The following is a 19394-nucleotide window of genomic DNA, read 5'->3' as shown; positions in this document are numbered from 1 at the left end:
CAACTAGACTCTGTCCTATTGACCACAACTCCCTGACTTCTGCCCTTCAAAAAGTTCACAGCCCACCTCACTACTCGGTCATCCAGACTGCACTTCCTCAGTTTAGCTACAAGGATGCTGTGGGAGACGGTGTCAGATGCTTTACTGAAATCCAGATAAACCACATCCACCGCAAGGCCACCATCCATCCACCTGGGTTATGTCTTCATAAAAGGCTATCTGGTTGGTCAACCATGACTTCCTCTTGGAAAACCATGTTAACTGCTCCTAATGACCCTCTTATCCTTGATATGCCTAGAGACAGAGCTGAGGATAAGTTGCTCCATTACTTCTCCAGGGATGGTCTGTAGTTACCTGGGTCTTCCACCTTGCCCTTTGTGAAGACTGGGGTGACATTCGCTTTCCTCCAGTCCTCAGGCACCAATCCTGTTGCCCACGACTTACCAAAGATGATGGAGACTGGCCTAGCAATGACTTCTACCAGCTCCCTCAGCACCCGTGGCTGCATCCCATCAGGGCCCATGGATCTGTGGATGTCCAGGTTGTGTAATTGATCCCTAACCCAGTCCTCATCAATCAAGGCAAACTCCTCCTTTATCCTGACTTCCTCGGGGGCCTCAGGGCTCTGGGGACCTTCAGTTCTTTCCCACACTCTCTACCTTTCCCACACCATCTACCCCACATGCAGGCTTAAGCACACAGGCTCTTGCCGCTGTGTGTGCATCGGACGCTGCGCACCCTGAGGCCTCTTACTGAAGGTGTGGGTGAGATGGCCGCTGCCCTGGCAATAGCTGTGCCTCCTGAGCATCACTGGGGAGAGCTACTGGCTCCAGATGGGTCTCCCAGCATCTCCCTGCCTCAGGAAAACCTTGGGAAGCCCTCTGTACACCAAGATCTGCCAGCAGGCTCCGCTGTACAAAGAGCACCATGACCTTGCTCATAACGGGCTGAGAGGGCAGGCAGCCAGGGTATGATGGCATTTGTAAGCCACGTTGGCATCAGGTGGCCACATGTTTCTCACACCATGTCTTCACAAGCGAGCACTGAGCATCCTCTCTTTAGCCAGAGACTTTGCCAAGCTTGTCTCCAGGGGGCTCAGCACACATGCCCGAAACAAAAAAGGGTGTATTTCTTTGCCCAAAAATGTTTTGAAAGAGCCACTGGTACCTTCATAGTTAAATCTCACTCCCTGTTTTAGAAAATAACAACATGCTTTATTGATGAGAAGAATGGTCATAAATTACAGCTATACCAGAAGGGCCCTGATTTGGATGATCGGTTTGAAAAATCGCAGCTTCCCTTTCACACTTGTACTTGGGCAATATTAGTTATGCTCACTAACATTTTTGCTAAACAGATACATACATCTGTTTAGACAATTAGCCTTCCCACTTGGAAAGAAATTTGATCCAAAACCCAATTATTTCTTAAGCAAAGAGGGGTGATTCTTCTAGTTCTGTATGACAGAATATCTGCTGTAGAGCAAGGCAGCCTTCTAAAAAATACAGCCTCAGTCCAGAAGCACATGAATAAATAATAGAACAAATCTCAGATCAAAATTTTTCCTATGCTGTATGAATGCTTCATGTCCAGAGCTCATTCCACTCCTGTGTGACAGCTCTGATGCCCGCAACATATTTATTCGCATGTCTGCAGTAACTCCTTCCACCACATGTCAACTACATATAACCTTCAAATCCCAATGGACAGGGAAGACAAAATATCCTTAAGAAATACTTGAAACAGGCCCCTTTTTTCCCCCACCTCTCTATACCCAGGACAGTAGGAAGGCTCCAGATCTATCCAAGCATCAAGATTTACCCGAGCATCTTCCACACAATTTGGACCCCTTTGTACTTTCTGAAACACTCCCTGATAATTTCAGCCTAGTGGAAGATGGCAGCGAGCCCCATGGCATTTGGGTTTTTGATATTCTTGCCAATAAAAGAAGTATCAAGCTGTGCATTGCCCAGAGCCATGGGACTATGTTGCCCAATGGACTTTTGTACCCAGTAGGAAGCTGGACTTCGCTTTAAGGTCTGATCTCCTGGCCTTTACAATGAGGGGCACAATCTGAGGCATTGACAGCCTTTTTTTTTTTCCCCCCTGTGGAAATATTTTCGAACATAGAATCAGAGAATCATAGAATGGCCTAGGCTGGAAGGGACCTTAGAGATCATTTTATTCCAACCTCGCTGTCACGGGCAGGGACGCCTCTCAACTAGATCAGGCAACACACGGGGACCAAACAGGGATATTTGAGAACTTTTTATCTCAAAGGCAGAGTTTCTCCAGATTTATCATTTAAGGTTTGATCTCAATGTCAATCTTTCCCCTCCTTGGTTCTTAGATAAGTTCATTTGTTGTGCAAATAACTGCATGAAATTTGCACATCAAAGAATTGTACTGTAACCACCCACGTCAGTTCTGACATCATGTCCCATGACTAAATTGTGCCTTCAATGAATCAGCAACACTTAGCTTGCAAAACAGAGCATAGCCACACGAGAAATTTTGTAAAATCTTTGGTTTTAATTGAAAGGCTTTAGAAAAAAAATCCAAACAATTGGGGTTTTTTTCCATCATGAAAAATTTTACTCACATATACACACACTTGCACAGAAGCCCTTTCCCCCAACAAGATCCACCTGGCATAAGATTTGATCCTGGTGAGATCAAAGTTAAACTGAGCTAAGCAGAAAATGCCCAGTTTTGTCTACTATCAATTTACTCAGTCTTCCCATCACACTCAGTGGTCCAGTGTCCACTACCTAAAAAACCAACCAAACAAACAAAATTACTCAAGAATTTCATGTACATCTCGTTTCCAGGCAGATAAAAGCAATTTTTCACAATTGTGGAGATGATCTAGCACAGATTCACAAGCAAAACCTGGGCATGGCAAGTGCCTTGATTCCTTGCTATAATGTTATATTCTTTCCATTACCTTCTACTTACATTTCCTTTTTACAACTGTCTTTTGCAAAGCTGCACCCACAAAATAAAAGACTTTTTAATTCATTTTCCTAAATCTGCAGCCTCCAAAATTTTCCCTTAAATAAACAAGGAGTAACTGAGATGTAGTGCTTCATTAAGCACATGCAGGTTTGCAGCTATCTCTCCAGTTGAAAACCAAAGAATTTCAACTGTTTATTCAACAAGCCATCCAGTTTACCCAGAACACCTGTTCTTCTTCAGCTTGAAAGCCAAACTCAGCTGCTCTCTTGCAGTTCTTTTCCTGTAATTCCTACATCAATTAACCTCTGTAAGGTCAATGACAAAATACAATTAAAAAGACTACTCAGAAAAGCCAAGACTTCTGACACGAAATAATAGATTATATACAAAATGCCACCTGAAAAAAAAATGCAACAAAAAAATCAGTTATTATAAACTCCAGCAAACAACTCTAAGAACAAAAGCACTGTTGGTGCAGAATTAACCTTTATAACAATAATAAACAATTATACGCTACAAAGAAGAACTGAACAATGATGAAAAGATTGTGAGGGACTTCCCCCTGGAAGGTTTAATTCATCCTCAACATAGTTTTATATCTTGCTCTGGTGAGCAGAGCAATCAGCTGTGTAAGGCCCAGTCGTAGTTACTCAGGGGCACTTGACACTAAACAATTAAAAAATTAACCCAAGGTTAGCCGCACCTCCTGCTTCTGATCCTTACAGGTTTTGTTACAGGACAGACTTTGTCAGACAATAGCAAGATTATTTTTTTAATTTGCTTACTAAGTATTGGTTAACAAACAATTGTTTTACAGAACCACCACATCTGATCGGGTCAGATGCTCATCGCCAGTCCAATACTCATCTCTAACAGTGTCTGGGGAAAGGTTTAAGAACAGGGCAATGATGGGACGACATCCCTTTAGGCTGTCCTCTGCCTCTGTGAGCCAGACGCCTTCCTCTCTGACCCACTTCTGACACCACACTTAACATCCCGCAGCAGAATGCCACAGGTTGTCCACATACTGTCTGAGGGGGAAAGAGAGCTCCTTTTCCTGTTTTGTTTGGAGATTGCTTTTTTAATATGCAATATTTTTTTTCTCCTATGTCTCCTTGCCCTTATATCAGGTGAGGAATAATGAGGAGTCATCCCATTCCACAGTCAGTGTGATACTGTAAAAAGAGCCAGAGGAGCAGGGTTTGTTTTGCCCCTCTGACACGCACAGGAAAAGTGTTATTTTTAGCAATATTCAACCCAAAGCCAAACTTTGCAAAACATATAGCGATACAGCAATAGTTCATGCCATTCACTGTGTGACATTAATTATTTAACCGTCATTCCACTGCCTCAAAGGCTCATTATATTCATTTTTTCTGAAGAACAAACCGGCAGGGAAGTCAATTCTTACAGCAAACCAGGGGCAGAAATTCGATTAGAAACCAGGGTCTTCCGCCCTGTTTCGAGGGCAGGTGTTCCCAAAACTGCTTCATCACCTGTATTACAGTAAGCACAGGCAATGTGTGGGCAGAGGGGCTTCCTCCCCTCCGAACCGCTTGAGGCTGCCTTGACACTCTTGCCTGCTGTCACACAGCAGCCGATGTCCTACACCAGAAATGTAGGTTTAGATAGTGTGAGCTAAGCAGGTGTTGAAGCTGTGAGCATTTCTAAAGTGTAGTCTCTGGGCTAAGCAGGGGCAGCATTATCCTGAGGTCAAGAGCTCTGGGCAACAGCAAGCCAACACTCCCAGCCCTGAATGGGCATTGCCGTCCACCACTGAGGGGTAAGGGAGGAAACTGTTTTCTCCCCAGATAGCTCAAAGGACACTGAGCAGTGCATTTTGGGAACGGCAGTGAAAAAAGTCGCATTGAAACGCTGGAGGTATTTAAAAGACATGTAGATGAGATGCTCAGGGGTGTGGCTTAGTGGTAGACCTGACATCGCTAAGTCAACAGTTGGACACAATGATCTCAAAGGTCTTCTCCAACCTCAATGATTCTAGGATTCTAAGACAGATGTCCATGGGGCCACAGCCTCCCAGCAGGTTGCCATTTCTTGCTGCTGGGGTAATTTACATGATCTGCCTTCAGTACAAGAAGCTGTTCACACAGAGCTAAATAGAAACACGAGGAAATACATTTTTAGGAGGAAATCACAGACTTCTTGGGCAGTACAAAGGGCAAAACAAAAGCAAATGGCATCTGGCTTTCCTTAGGACTTACCACCTCTGCAAATTAGAGACCAATCAGGCCCATCCCAAAAGGCTGACTGGTGTCATCTGATGCAGTCAGCTTCATTCAGGATATGCCTCTTCAGTTCCTCAGTGCAACATAAATTAAAAGAAACCCAGCAGCAAATTAAATATGTAAGGAGCCTTGGGAGAACGTTCCATCCATTCCAGAGTATGAAAAAGAAGGAGAAAGCAATATAAAACCACCAAAGCTGCCTGAGCCGGCTGAATCCCATGAGAAGACCAAAGAAAAACAAGTCCACGGTGACAGAGCAACCCACAGAGAAGGAGCAGGTCCTCTAAAGCACTGCACTGCTATGAGCTGGACTCTTGAATCTGAGGTGACCGATCGCCAAGTTCCTTGAGCTAAGTTTGGCCAGGTCATTCTCAGAGCGCTCCTCTTAACGGGGATCACCTACAAAATATTTCAAAGGACTGAGGAAAAAAGTGCTGAGCTTCACCTGCCCATTTTGGTTACACGCATTTGCAGGTCACTTCTTTTTTTCCTTTTCCTCCTCCTACTCACCTTCCGACAATGCTGAAACATCTCTGGTTTAATAGCAGAAGGCTGCTAAGTAACCCATCTCAGAATGTTTTTATTAATGAACAAAAAGTTTAGGAGAAAGACTTAACAATACTGTACGGTTTGAAAAAGTAAAATTAGAGAATAATTTTTGTGCTCCACTTGATGTAGAAACAGAATTACTCATCTTCAAATATAAGTTCTTCCAGCACAAAGCAAGTAAGTGCAGCACCACATGAGGTGTCTCCCCCATGGATATGATACCTTAATAAATTAGGGCATTCTCCACAGCTGAGGGAGATCAAATTCCGTTTCCTCACATGCCTAAGGAGATTCCAACCCTGTGGAGAGCAAGACAATCAGAGGATGTAGACCATTTTGGGCTGGGTGGCTCTTGCCTCCTCCCAAAACTGCTCAATTTTACCTAAAAAGCTAAAATCTTGTTTAAACAGGAAGGTGCAGGCAGGTGCTGCTGCCACAAGTCAGGGATCCCATCCTTGCGGGTCCTTCCTGCTGGACTCTGGAGCTTTGACAGAGAAGAACAACCATCCCTTCTGCCGTCAAGTTGCTCAGCAGCAGCAAACCCAATTATGTGCAATTACAGTAATGCTAAGAGAAAAACCTCCATAGTATATAAAACATTAAAAGGAAATAAGCCATATGAAGCAGGGCACCTGAAATGAGAGCTCAGGGTCACAGGCAAAATTCAAATGAGGTACCTCAAAAGGGAGAAAAATAGGAAAAAAAGAAAATCAATCAGTATGTTCTCCCATGGCATTTCATCCCTAATTGAAGAGTGAATTGTGTTTACCTACCTGCTCGTGTTCTCAATTGTCCCTTGGTAAATGAATCGTGATTATACTACATAAAATTCAGTATTTGGCTTTCTTATCATCTCATCGGACTGGCTTCAGTAGAAATTCCACCCTTTAAGACCCATACATAAATAAAAGACTGAAGCCTAAAAAATATCTGGTTATTGTACAGAAGAAGAAATGTTTAAATATAGGTTGTAGCCCTTCCAGTTTGTGCTTCAACAGCTGAAATGTGTGGAGGAAATGCTACCTCTCTTAAAGGGAAAAAAGAAAAAGCAGTTTCACATTCTGAGTAACAATGGTCGAGGGCATCATAGACTACTATTATCTTGAGTGCACCTAAATCGTAGTATGACACACGCAGATTTTACGCACAGAAGGATCTCAGGCTTTTTCATGATGCACAATTCCAGGGGCCTCAATTGCCTATTTTAAAGGTGTTCAGAAGTGATCAAAAATGCCGCTGAAGTGAAAAGCAGCACAGACTTTTCTCGGGTAAACACATTTGCTACTTGAATGTTGTCATCACTGAAGCAGAATGAGGAACTCCATGCAGCATTTATGAATGAAGAATAATTTATCAGAACAAGCTGGGAATCTGAGTGAACATGGACAAAATAACAAGAAACAGAATGGGAAAAAAAAAAAGGTTCTAAAAATTTCTGACAAACCACCAAGCTGCATGTTTTAAGAGACAAAAACCCAAACATACTGTTCATCCCCACTACTTGAACACAACGGACAAGATTCTTGGGTTCCTGTCATCATCTTGTTGCAAAATAGCTTTAGAGCTGGAACGGCAATAGTTGGGTAGAGCATCTCTACAGAGCAGAGTAACTGCTGGGTGCTATGGCTGCTACCTCAGCAGCAATTCCAGCCAGTGGGTGGGATATCATGGGACATCTACATCTTCTGCTGCTGGTTGGTCTCTTGAGCAAGTATACACTAGAAGACAGAGGCCTGCAGCTGTGCAAATGGTGTTTGTGACATTACTGGTCCTGGGGGTTGGAAAAGCACAGGCTTAGTTTAAGACCATCATTCACTGAACGCTCAGAAACAACAGAGGAGGCCAAGCAGGTGGTAGAAACATGACCTTTCTCCATGAGGTCAAATAGCTTTATTGTGATTAAGCACTACAATACAGTATATATCCATAAAAAACTCTATAGTGTATATAAATTATTCCTTCCATTCAGTATTTATTTTTCATTTTCGTTTTTTCTTCATTTCCGTTACAGCTTTGGTACAATGTGATTTTTGTTATATTTTTAAATACTTTTAGCTTCACAAACTCAACACAAAGTACAAAACTAATCCGAATTGGGGATATTACAATCTACACAGTGGTGTTCAGTGGTAGGAAAAAATCTTACCTCAATGAATTCATGTCACTAGCTAAGCTATAAAGGCATACCTAGCAGACATGACAGAAATATGCACCATTAACCAGCAAACATTATTTTTTTTCAAAAGTTATTTTATTTTCATTTTACTTTTTTTACAGATTTTTCCAGCAGCAAATCACTTGAGCATAGTCAGTACGTATGTCCTCAACTGATCATTCCCCGTTGCGCTCCTCTTCTGTTTGAAGGCCATAAGTTATTTGTCAAATAATGCACCTCTATCCTCGCATATCCGCGCTAAAGCCGCGGTGTCAGTACTTGACCTGCCACCCCGCGCTGTTCATGCTCGCACAGTTTGTCCTGCAGCTGGCAGAAATAACCGGGACGTTATTGGAGGGGCAGTGTGGAGGGATCAACCGTAGGTTGTTCTGTGGGGCAGGAGGTATGACATTACAGTAGACAGGCATTCCAGTGGCTGTAAGTGTTCCTTGACCTGATTGATTAGGTAGCATGATCGGTTGTTGATATGATTGTTGCGGCAAACCTTGAGAACCCTGGGTCATTGGCACCTAGGTAAGGAAAAAAAAAGCAAAAAAAAGCAATTACCAAACAAATTAAAGTAAGTCCTGAGTATCTTCCCTCTAGCTGAATTTGAATATACAATGGGTTCTGCCAAAATATGTCATTCTCTGCTGCTCAGAACTGTTCTCATCCCTGTGGAATCCCTCTGCTCCTGGGTTTAGTAAGTAGCTCTACCATGCTCTGGCTGAATATAAATTTCTGGGATCAGTGCAAACAGAAGACTCAACTCTGGTATATATCTAGGCCATCTGAAAGGCCTAAACATTTAAATTTGATCATTAACCTTTAAAATACATTTTCAATATAGCAATTCTGAAGATGTAAGGGGAAAAAATTTACCCACAAGCAATTCCCCCATTTCCATCCGGGTTGCTGCTGCTCTGTTTTCAGAGAAGCTGAGGGAAAAGGTGAATTGCTCAATCAGTGCAATCTATTAAAATGAGTTAGATGTCATTTAGTTTCTCAACTTTCCAGAGGGACCAGCAGGAAACATAAGCACAGGTCCCCTCTTGCAGGCTCCTGACATATCTCACAGAAACGAGGTATAAAGTTGGGGAAATAAATCTGGGTAACTTATGACTTGATAAAAAATCAAGTCACTGCCTTTCTTCTCCCCAAAAAGCTGATGAACAACAATAAAAAAAAAAAAATAAAAATCTATCTGGCTACAGCTTGTTACAGAAGGCATGATGAGATCCTTGGCAGGAGTCTCCATAGATGAGTAATTTTTAACTGGATCAGGCAAAGCCCTCAACTTCATTACAGGAAACAATATTGTACCAGCAAAAAAAATGAAGAATGAACAATGTTCTGTCCTTTACTTTTTTTAATTCATTTTCTTCACAGGAAGAAGCATAATTCTTTCACCCTTTCCAGCATTTCACCAGCACTGCAGGCTGTAATAAACAGTTAAGTATTGTCAATTCAGAATGGAAATCAGGAGTACGAAGAATACATAAACAGGAAGCAAAGAAACCAATTTGATTTAGAAAGCGTATTTATCAGGATGCCTGCCACACTCTGTCCTAATGAAGTCATAAAGACCATCCTGCACTAAAAAACAAACAAACAAACCCCCTAATTAAATTAAGTCTTCCTTTACAGCTCTCCCAAGTACCTGATAAGACGACATGGCTGGATACTGCACCATCATGCCTTGGACCTGATTTCCCTGTTGATTATTCATCAGGTTCTGGCTTTGGGGAGGCTGCTGCATTCCCATGAGACCCTGGAACCCCTGCTGCTGGTTGGGCAGGACCGGCTGGTAACCTGGAAGAAGAAAGAAAACCTCAACTGCTTCCTTTGCTTGCAAAAACCAAAGCTGTTCCAAGGAATGGCAAATGACCTCATCGTTATCTCCCCATGTTTGTTGATCTGTTTCTAGAGAACTGTTACTGGAAATGAATATTGAAGGGGAATAAGCTGTGAGTCGGCAGACACAGCAGCTACCAGCTTCTGGCTACTTCCTCAGAGGCAAAACTCCCACCAGCTTTGAGGACACCAGTATTTGGCCTTCGTGGTCTCATCTGGCAGTTTTCTTTCAGGTCACGTTTCTCATTTTACCCTTTCACCTTTTGTTGTCATGCAGCTCCCTAGCACGATGCAAACAGAGGTGGCTTTATTTAATCAAGAACATCCGCATACACTCTGGCTCCTAATTGCAAGGCTTTTATACAATTAGAGCACATTAAAGGTCATATTCCACCCTACTAGTTTCATCTTTGGCAAAAAAGAGGAAAATCATAAACGTGGGAGTGTCTGGTCCTCCCCACTGCTTGGTGGGAACTCTGCTCACACCCGAGCTGCTGCTTCTGTTTCAACCTGCGACGGGATGGATCTGTGCGCAAAGACACCACAACACTGCAGGTTTCTCTCTGGGATGGCTCCGCTAGGACTAACTGAGAAATAGGCAGCTCTAAATAATTTGTCCTTAAGACATCCTGTGGCCTTTAGCACTTGTATTCTTTAACGCGCAGTTATGCAGTGCGCTATGAACTCTGCAGTGATGTTCTCAGAATAAGCATATTTCAGGCCAAGAAGAATTATCAGAAGCAGCAACGCTGTGTTATTTTGATATGAAAAAAATGTGTGTCACGTCTGCTCAATTTATATTCATGAACACAGTACACGGTTCAATATACTTCATGAATTGGAAATCATCACCTGGGTATTTCTTCATTATGTAAGAAAAATAAAAGTTATGAATGTCTCTGTTTCTGCTGGTCTATTGTCAGCTGGTAGCTTTCCTTCAAAATCTTTTCTGATGCCAGAGAAATGTTGAGTATCTCTGATCAACTTTTTGGCATTAAAGATGCCTTTCCACAGATATGAGATTAATGTCTCCAGTCAACTGAGCAAAATAATAATAATAAAAAAATTAACTCCGTGAATGATTAACTCGGCTAGGATATGGCATCAAACATCTCCCAAATGCACCAGATTATTATACATTCAAATTTGCTCTTTTCCTACATGCAAACACAGTGTCAACATGTTTTTTTAGTCACAAAAATTACCAACATCAGAAGTGCTCTAACCAAGCTCACAGAAGGCTTATACAGCAATAACAAAATTGCAAGCCCTCTTCTGCTGCTGTATACCAGTTGCTGGGGGAGTTGGAAGAAAGGACAGAAATAAAAAATTGAGCACCGCTATTCTGCCATTTGCAAAACTGGAAGTTTAAGCAGAGGGGAGTCAATTGACAGTGGAAGCAGCAACAGATTAATTCACTTCATGTCACCTGCGGTTGTCAAAGTAACTCCCAAATGTTGTAATGAACGACAAATTGATGGTGGACCAGGGATCAAGTGATGCTAAGCCGGTGAATGCAAACAAACGTCGGATCTGGACTCACTGGCACAGGGTGGTGGACTGGTCCTCTGCAGAGACAGACACCACCAAGGTCAAGTGAAAAGAAGCCCTTTTGTTCTCTCTTAGTAAATATAATTACATTACCATTACTTCAGTCAGACGGCTGTAGGTTTGAACATACGGCATATACATGGCACAACTGCTCCACATTTCAGGTGCAGGAATAAAAAAAGGGGACAGGTCAAGAGCTGAGGATGTCAGACCTTGCTGAAGAACTCCAGTACAGCATTTGGTCAAAACCCAGCATCCTCTTTGAGGGTCTGCAGCTCAGGTGAAGCCACTTCACCATACTTGAGAGCAAAGCCTGACCCTTTACTACATTAAATATATGAGGAAAGATGTGAGCTCATCTACCCCATTGGACATAAAAACCTGACAAGGTACCAAAACACATTCCAATGGTGCAGAGGGGGTACAGGTGAATTAGTTTACCTAAAGCAAGATTTATAAGCCAGAGGAAAATGCTGTGATTAAACAAAGCACCCCGATTCCGTTCTGCTTGTCGACTTGTGTTTCAGCACAAACACAAGGGGAAGGAAATGGAACTCTGAGGGGATACCCATTTGAACAAGAAGTTGTTTATATCAGAAACCAGCTGCTCTGCATTTCCTACCTCTGCAGCCCAAATTCTGCAACTCTGACTCTCCACACCACGCAACATTGGAAACAGATCCTTTGGTGTTTCTGGGTGTTGGTGCCTTTGTATATTTGTGCACTGGCAAGGAAAGGAAGAGATGGGAGAACCCAAGACTCTGCAAAAATGATAGCCTTAACAGATCAACCTTTCAGCAATGTTCACGAAATAATATTGTTTCAGCAAATCCTTTTTTTAAATTTTTTTTTTATTATTATTTTTAGGGTACTATCAGAGATTGCTATTCCGAGAATGACTTATTTTGTACACACACAGCAGTTTCAGTCCTCAGCTCTGCTGTGCTTTTGATGGGCTATCTGGTTTCTGTGCAACGAAAACAACATAGTGTTCACAAAAACCTTGGGACCCGACTGTGGTGCATGAAAAGCTGTGCCTTCAGGCGCAGGAATGGATGGTTTGGAGCTACACAGGTGTCCGGAAGCAGCACCACGCTTTCTGCCGCAAGAGTTTTCCTCATACTCGCTCTTTTGCTCATTAGCTTTCACACTACATAAAGTGTAATCCTTAAAAGTCTCTTTACTGTCCCCTGAGAACATACATACGTGGGTTATTTTCTAATGGCAGCACACATCAGATGAACCATCTTATTACTGCAAGCTCCAGGGCCTCTTTACTGCAATTATATCATCCTGCTCTATGGTATCTCTGCTACAAAGGAGGATTTTTTAAATCAGGGCAAACATGAGAGACATTGTTAAACAACCAGAGGAACAAATCGTGCATGGAATTTCAATGAATGCCTCAGAGGAAAAATGAGCCTTGGATTGCAGTCGAAATGGAAGAGGCCGTCATACTATCAAGGTAATTCTCTGAACCTTCGCAGCGCGTATCACCACGCCGACAGTCAGCTAACTTAAACATCCCAGGGGTATAAAGACTGTAGGAAAGATTCACAAATGTTTTAATTCCTTAATGAGGCTACGGAGCTCAAAAGACAAAACACAGTGGTCTTACACCTCTGCCCGTAACGTCACCCAGGGCTGTAATTAAAGCATGTTTGGTGCTCTGCTTTCCTTGGCGTACATCCTTCAGGAACGGTGCATCCATATTTGGAGGGTTTGTTTCACCGCTCTATCTGCTCAGTTTATTCAAAAGATGAAGACGTATCTGCTGGTGGTAGATAGTTCTTTAACAGAACAGAAAACGGTATAATAAAAATACACGTTCAGAAGATAAACCTAGAACTCTTCAGACTAGAAACAAAATTCAAAGTTTCAACCAGATCCTGTAACAACAAAGGGGTAATTTACTCAGAAAGGAAGAACGTTCACTATCACCTGAAACCTCTAAAATAAGGATGGGCAGCTTGCTACAAGATATTCATTAGTTTAATAAGTTCCGGGAATACAGATATGATAAGAGTGTCCCCTGCGTCCAGCGTTATTCAGAGCATTAAATGACAGGTTCCAAACCACAAAATACTTATGAAGACATAAGCTGGTTAGCTCTTATTACTCTTCCTGCCTTCCAAGGAAAAGGACTAATCTTCTGCATTGGAGACATGATCCTTGTTCCAGCGTCTCCTCCCTCTGATCACACCCTGGCAATGCCACCCAACTCGTTCCACAGGTGGAGAGTTCACTTGTGAATAATGGTCAAAGAGCTATTTCTGGCCTATTTTAGTTTATTTTGCCCTGGCTGGAGCAGCACTCAGTAGTTTTTGTAGGCTGAAGCATAAGGATTAGTATCTATTCTCACAAAGGGAAGCATAGGTTTCCCTTTTTTATAATGTTATGGGTGCAGTATTAAAGTGGCTGGATGTAGCTTCTGCTCTGCAATCACAGAAACTTACAGTGCCCATGACAAATTACTCATCAGAGCAGAAAAAGATGTCATTTGAAAACTGCAATTCAGGCATGCACCCCTCCTTACCCTGCGTGAGATGCTTAAGTACTGGAGTGCAACCCAAAGTTTCATCTTCTGCATAAATATCACCACTACTAGCCACAAAATCTCCCCATATACATTAGATTTGGGTGGCTGCTGAGGAAATAATTTTTTGGGTTTTTTATTTCATTATGCAGTTGATCATTTTTTGACCAGTTTCACCACTGAAAGTCTCATGGAAAATGTAAAATTAAGCTATTCATTTAAGCCACTTTTGATTTTAGCCTCACACCAAAGTGTCTGCAATTTGGAAGACTCCCACAGAAGACACATTGATTGATGTCTCCTGGCTGGTGTGTCACTTTCTGTGTGAGTGTGATGATTTAAAACTGCAACTTGTACAGCTGGAATTCAAATCCTTTCATAAATATTTTTTTTAGTTTAATTTCGGATCTAAAATCCAAGGCATGCTGCAAACCTAATCTGCCGTGGTTGACCAATCCATTCCTACTGTGTCTGCTTTCTCTCTGCAATAAAAATGTCTTGACCCAGTAAGAAATTCAGGCTTTGTGTTCCACTTCAGGACATCACAGATAATTTATGGGTGTGAACTGGATACCCTGTGAACTAGAAGGACAAATATGTTGTAGCTTAAAGCTAAAATCCATCCCTTTCCCTTCAAAATATAAGAACATGCAATTATAATATTTGATTTTCAAATTTTGTATGTGTTTGGCTTCTTTCATTTTTTCATGTAATAGCACATCCTGCTTTGGCAGCACAGCTCGCAGGGCAAAGCACAGGGCATTACACCGGTTTTGTTTTCAGAATTTGAAACTAACGACATCAATCTTTTCCAGTTGTGAGAGATCAGAATGTTTTTTAGCTAATGGCCCTCCAGCTACATTCACTGAGAACACATAATACAGTAAATATATTCTTAAACTCATTGCAATGACAGCGACTCGAATAATTCTCTGCAGAGCTGCAGGATTTCGAACGTAAGAGTCTCAACACATAATTGCTGCTGGAATTGTAGCTCCCTGGTCCCTAAATTGGCCGTAGCTTTGCACATTCATGCTTCTCAAACCTGGTAACAGCTCGACAACTGCATTTGCTGGCAGACCTACAAAGAAAGAGCTGTATTCAGCTGCATTAAGAAACTCATCAAGATGTATATGCGTCGGAGATATAAGCCAGGGAGATATATTATCAAAATAGAGATTTAAAAAATATTGTTTAGAAGACAGCTTTGTCTGCCTCCCCCACTCCTCTTTCTCTCTCTGGTTTACAAAGCTATAAATCCCACAAAATCGACAGCATAAAAATACCTTCAACCATCTTCAGAAGAAGAAATCGGATCTGGACATTCGCTGCAATTTTGTATCATTTCAGAGCGACCTATCTGTTAGATTCGGCAAAAACTGCTGATGAAAATACCGTGATAAACAAGATTTTTTGTTGGTATCAGGTCTGAATGAAATCCTCCCCTTGGCTGGTTCTGTCCAACTGCTAGAGCAGGACCTGTCTTACCCAGGTGAACTGCCACTCCTTGCCCTCTTCATTTATTCAAAAGTTACACGAAATCCTCTTTTTCCTCGTTTCGCAATCCCAGGGGCTGAAGAAACCCTAAGTATCGATGGTTTCAGGTGCTACTTGCGACAAGAAAGCCACCTGGGGACACCTCCTGGCTGCTAACAAAATGGGAAAAAAAAAATTAGGGGAAGAACACAACAAGAAGCCCTCTGTTACAGTGGTTTAGATTGTGCCGATGAGAAATCATGGAAGCAGCACTGCGTATCACACAGGACACTTAAAGCTTCTTACACATCGAAGAAATATCCATTAAGCCACCTTCTACCCTTTTGCTATGATGCCAAGTTCCAACTGCTGGAGTCAAGCTATAGCACTGTCTTTTAAATAAAACTATAAGCATGCTTGCTGTCCCGTGGGGGGAAAATGTTTTCACAAAGAGCATCAAACTGTTATTTAGAGTCTTCTACTTCATCAACTGAGCAACTACCTTTAGGGCAAATGCACAAAATCAAGGATACAACACATTTATAAATCACTTGCAGAACCACCCCTGAGTTACTTTTCCACACTTTAAAAGAGTGGTTTTAAAACTCAGTGACCTCCCTACCCAGTAAAAAGTCCCGGACAAGCAAGAGGTGTGATTAAATACTTCCATTATGTACCTAATGAAATCACACACTGTAACATCTTCTGAGACTAAAATTTTAATTAAGGCAGGCTGGCATTTTGGCTTTTTTTCCCCTTCCTATGTTCCAGCGGAACAGCAGGTAAGGTCAGACAAAAAGATTCTGTGATAAAATTGCGTGCGAGCGCTCCTGGGAGACCTGGCATTATTAACAAGAACATGAAGAAGGGCACAGTTGAACAGTTCAGAGATAAATGATTGCATTCAGTTTACTTTTTGCTATCAACCAGAGAACCTGAGAGTGCTGCTATTTGACAAGAAATGTGCATAAATAGGCATCAAAAAGAGCTTGAATGGATACAAATAGAGGAGATACGAGGTTGGGGAAACATTCGTCTTCAGTTTGAAATCTGAATCTATTCTTTACTTATCTCCACAAAGGATTTCCAAATTATAGGGAGAGCTTTAAGAACAGCTTGCTATTGGAAAGTGGCTTGATGCTGAAAATAAACCTGTTCTTGCTGAGAAGCTAAACCCCTGTTATTATCTGACATTTAACCAGCCTTTTATTCCCTTTTCAATATACTTTTAAGTTTTGAGACTGTTTAGCACTGTTCCTGTTCTTCAAAACTATCAGAGAAATTATTTGCTCTTCTCCTTGAAGATAAACCTGAAGATAAATGGGGAGGAGTGGGCCTCTTACAGCCACAGTATGTCACTCAAAGCCTCTGTGGGATTCAGAAAAGAAAATTCTATTTTTAAGACAAAATCCTTTTATCTGGCTTCAGTAAAAATATAGACAGAACAGCCAGCTGCAAGCCAAAATAATTGCAACACAATAATGCAGGGCTCCGTTACAGAGGCATAATTCCAGTAAAGCAGCTGATCCGGGATCTTGGCCCTTATCCAGACCCTGGAGTCTGACTTAAATGTATTAACCCAGAGTAAGCATGTGCAGCTGCTTTGGTAATCTGAGTCTTCTGTATTTTATTGGAGATCAAAAAAAAAAAAAAAGTCACTCAGTCAGCAAATGACACAGGTGAGAGAGAGAGGAGGGAAGTATTTTATGCTTTTGAATTAAGTTAATCCATGGAGTCACGTGAAGAGGCTTGATGACTTTGGAGAGAAGCTCTTGCCAGCAAAACATTACAGAGAGCTTTCATTTGGAATAACTACATAACATCAGGATTCTGCTGAGTTCAAAGACAAACTGTCCACACATTCTTGGAGAAAAACTGCACTTTTTTTAACGCTAGGATTTATAGTGAACTGTGAAGAAATTAAGCATGTGATTTACTATTTCATTACTATTATCTTCAGGAAAAAAAACAATCAAGAGCTTTGGCTGAAGACTGCAAGAACAAATCTACACCTGGTATAAATTCAAACCCTTATTAAAAAAAATTGGCACAAATTTAACTGTTGGTATGCATACGCCCCCCTCCATCTGTATCAGTGGAAGGAGATAAAATGAGGAGCTAAAAAAGTCAAATAGTAGCTTTTTTGTGGCAATCCCTGAGTTCTAACCTAACCACTCATTCTAACAGTGGGATGTGAGGCACGTGACAGCTCCAGATTGTGGGATGCACAAGTATCCAGCACAGTGCGGCCCAGGAGAGTTCGTATAAATAATGAAAAGAGTCAAGTAACATCAACTCAAGAAAGTCCACTAGAGAGATTTCTCTTTGTGATTGCATCAGCACAATTTCTTCACTGGAGTCAGGTGGCAATATGATTATTTTCCACATCGAGTATGACAAGCCTTGGCTTTCCAAGGGCAGCAGACTTAAAAGCTGGTATTTCCAGCCAAAAGCACCTGCAGATGTAAGTGACAGGACTCAAGACATCAGAAGGTAACAATAAATGTCCAAGTTATTTACCATCAGCTGGGCTACGCAAACTGACAGTGCACAAGTGCTCTGTGCTGAACGCAAAGCAAAGCAAGAGGTGGCTTAAGCCTTGGCGCTGGAAGCACACATGGTCAAGTCAATACAGCAATAGAACAATTCTTTGCAAAATCTGTTGGTTTTGTTATCAAATCTGTAAGATGTGCAGTGGGGCAGTGAGCCACCCAGGCAAAACTGTCATCCAAAAAAAAAGACCAAGTATAAAACCAGCAGGACCATATTTTCCATGCAAGCTTCACGGAGTTTCAAGAGGTTCATCCCTGCATTACCCTAGTTTGATTTTCTCAATTGCCCCCAAATAAGTAACAACAGGTCTGAGCCAACCAACTCCTCATCCTCCACATATTGATCTCTATGATCTATAACTTAGCTCTTGGTATTGCTGAAACATCTGCAAGTGCAGGCCCAGGGTGAACCTCTGCCACGCCAGCTACCATTCCTCAAGAGACAACATAGCTGGAGATGGAAAAAATAACACCCTGGAGAAATAACTCACCCAGAGAGAAACCGCAGAACGGCACAGAACTTCTCTGGGAAATACACCAAACTCCATCCCGAGCAGGGATGCGCCTGACAGCACTCCTCCCCATCCCTTCTGCTTATACCTATAGGTTAACGTATGGAATCACAGAGCAAAAGGACCTGTGCTTGTTAATTTACCTGTAACATAAGGGCAAAGCAAGTTATGGGCTACAGCTTCCAGCTAGAGGCAAACAGACGCAAGGATGATACTGAAGCCAACAGGACTTCGATGGAGCATATGTCTGCCCATATGGGTCCAACTGCAAAAAAAATAAATCTCATCTTTTCCAAGTGCGCCCATGCAGAACGTAATCCAAAGACTACTGGGGTTAGCAATCAACTTTAACCAGCTTTATGCTGTATTAGGAGCACTCGCCTGCAAACACAGTGATTACTCTGACCCCTACACAGCAGAGCCAGAGCCCTTAAGCATTTGCTTAACTTTTAAGCATACGAGACAATTTCTTGCCTTCAGAGCAATGACTTACAGGCTCAGATAAAATTCTGGACGGAGGCCAGGGAACTCAGCCTCTTGGAAGGGATCTCCAGTGGGAGAGATGCTGACACATTTATTCTTATCATCCTTTAAAAGGCTTCTGAGAAACTTGACCAGGCAGGTTGCAATCTACCTCTCGAAAAAGAGGCTTCACTCCAATAAAATTCAGTTCAACGATACATATAATCAAATAATTTCTCAGCTCTCCTTTTGAACAGCCACTGATGAACCTGCAAGCTAGAAAGTGGGGTAAGATGGAGGTAAATAGCAGTATCTACAGAGGTAGTCACTCCAGTGCCTTGTTAGCTCCAGCTGTGGCCAAATGATTCATCATACAAAGGAGGGAATAAGAAAGTAAAAGACAAAAATGTCTGAAAAAGTAAAAACATTCCCTTTCGACATTCCAAATAGGATACTACCAATTTCTAAGACTTCAAAACTTTTGTTCGATTTGCATTTAAAAAATACTTTAAATGAAACAGTTCAATTGTCCACGGGCAATTT

The 19394-nt window shown here is 41.9% G+C and overlaps 1 protein-coding gene across 1 annotated transcript in view; it reads right to left on the bottom strand.

Annotated features, from left to right (window-relative positions):
- Positions 1-7607: 7607 nt before the first annotated feature.
- The window catches only part of ARPP21 (cAMP-regulated phosphoprotein, 21kDa), a 69188-nt gene continuing 57401 nt past the window's right edge, over positions 7608-19394 (bottom strand). Inside the window, exons 12-13 of the mRNA XM_009876799.1 lie at positions 9569-9720; positions 7608-8438 (exon numbers count right to left, since the gene is read on the bottom strand). Coding sequence (XP_009875101.1) covers positions 8181-8438; positions 9569-9720 — 410 coding nt within the window. The 3' untranslated portion in view covers positions 7608-8180. The remainder of the gene's footprint in view (positions 8439-9568; positions 9721-19394) is intronic.

Source organism: Apaloderma vittatum, unplaced genomic scaffold, assembly GCF_000703405.1.
Source record: "Apaloderma vittatum isolate BGI_N311 unplaced genomic scaffold, ASM70340v1 scaffold16549, whole genome shotgun sequence".
In the NCBI taxonomy this organism is placed as follows: domain Eukaryota; kingdom Metazoa; phylum Chordata; class Aves; order Trogoniformes; family Trogonidae; genus Apaloderma; species Apaloderma vittatum.
The sequence above is the reverse complement of the archived record's forward strand: the minus strand, read 5'-3'. Positions and strand labels throughout refer to the sequence as shown.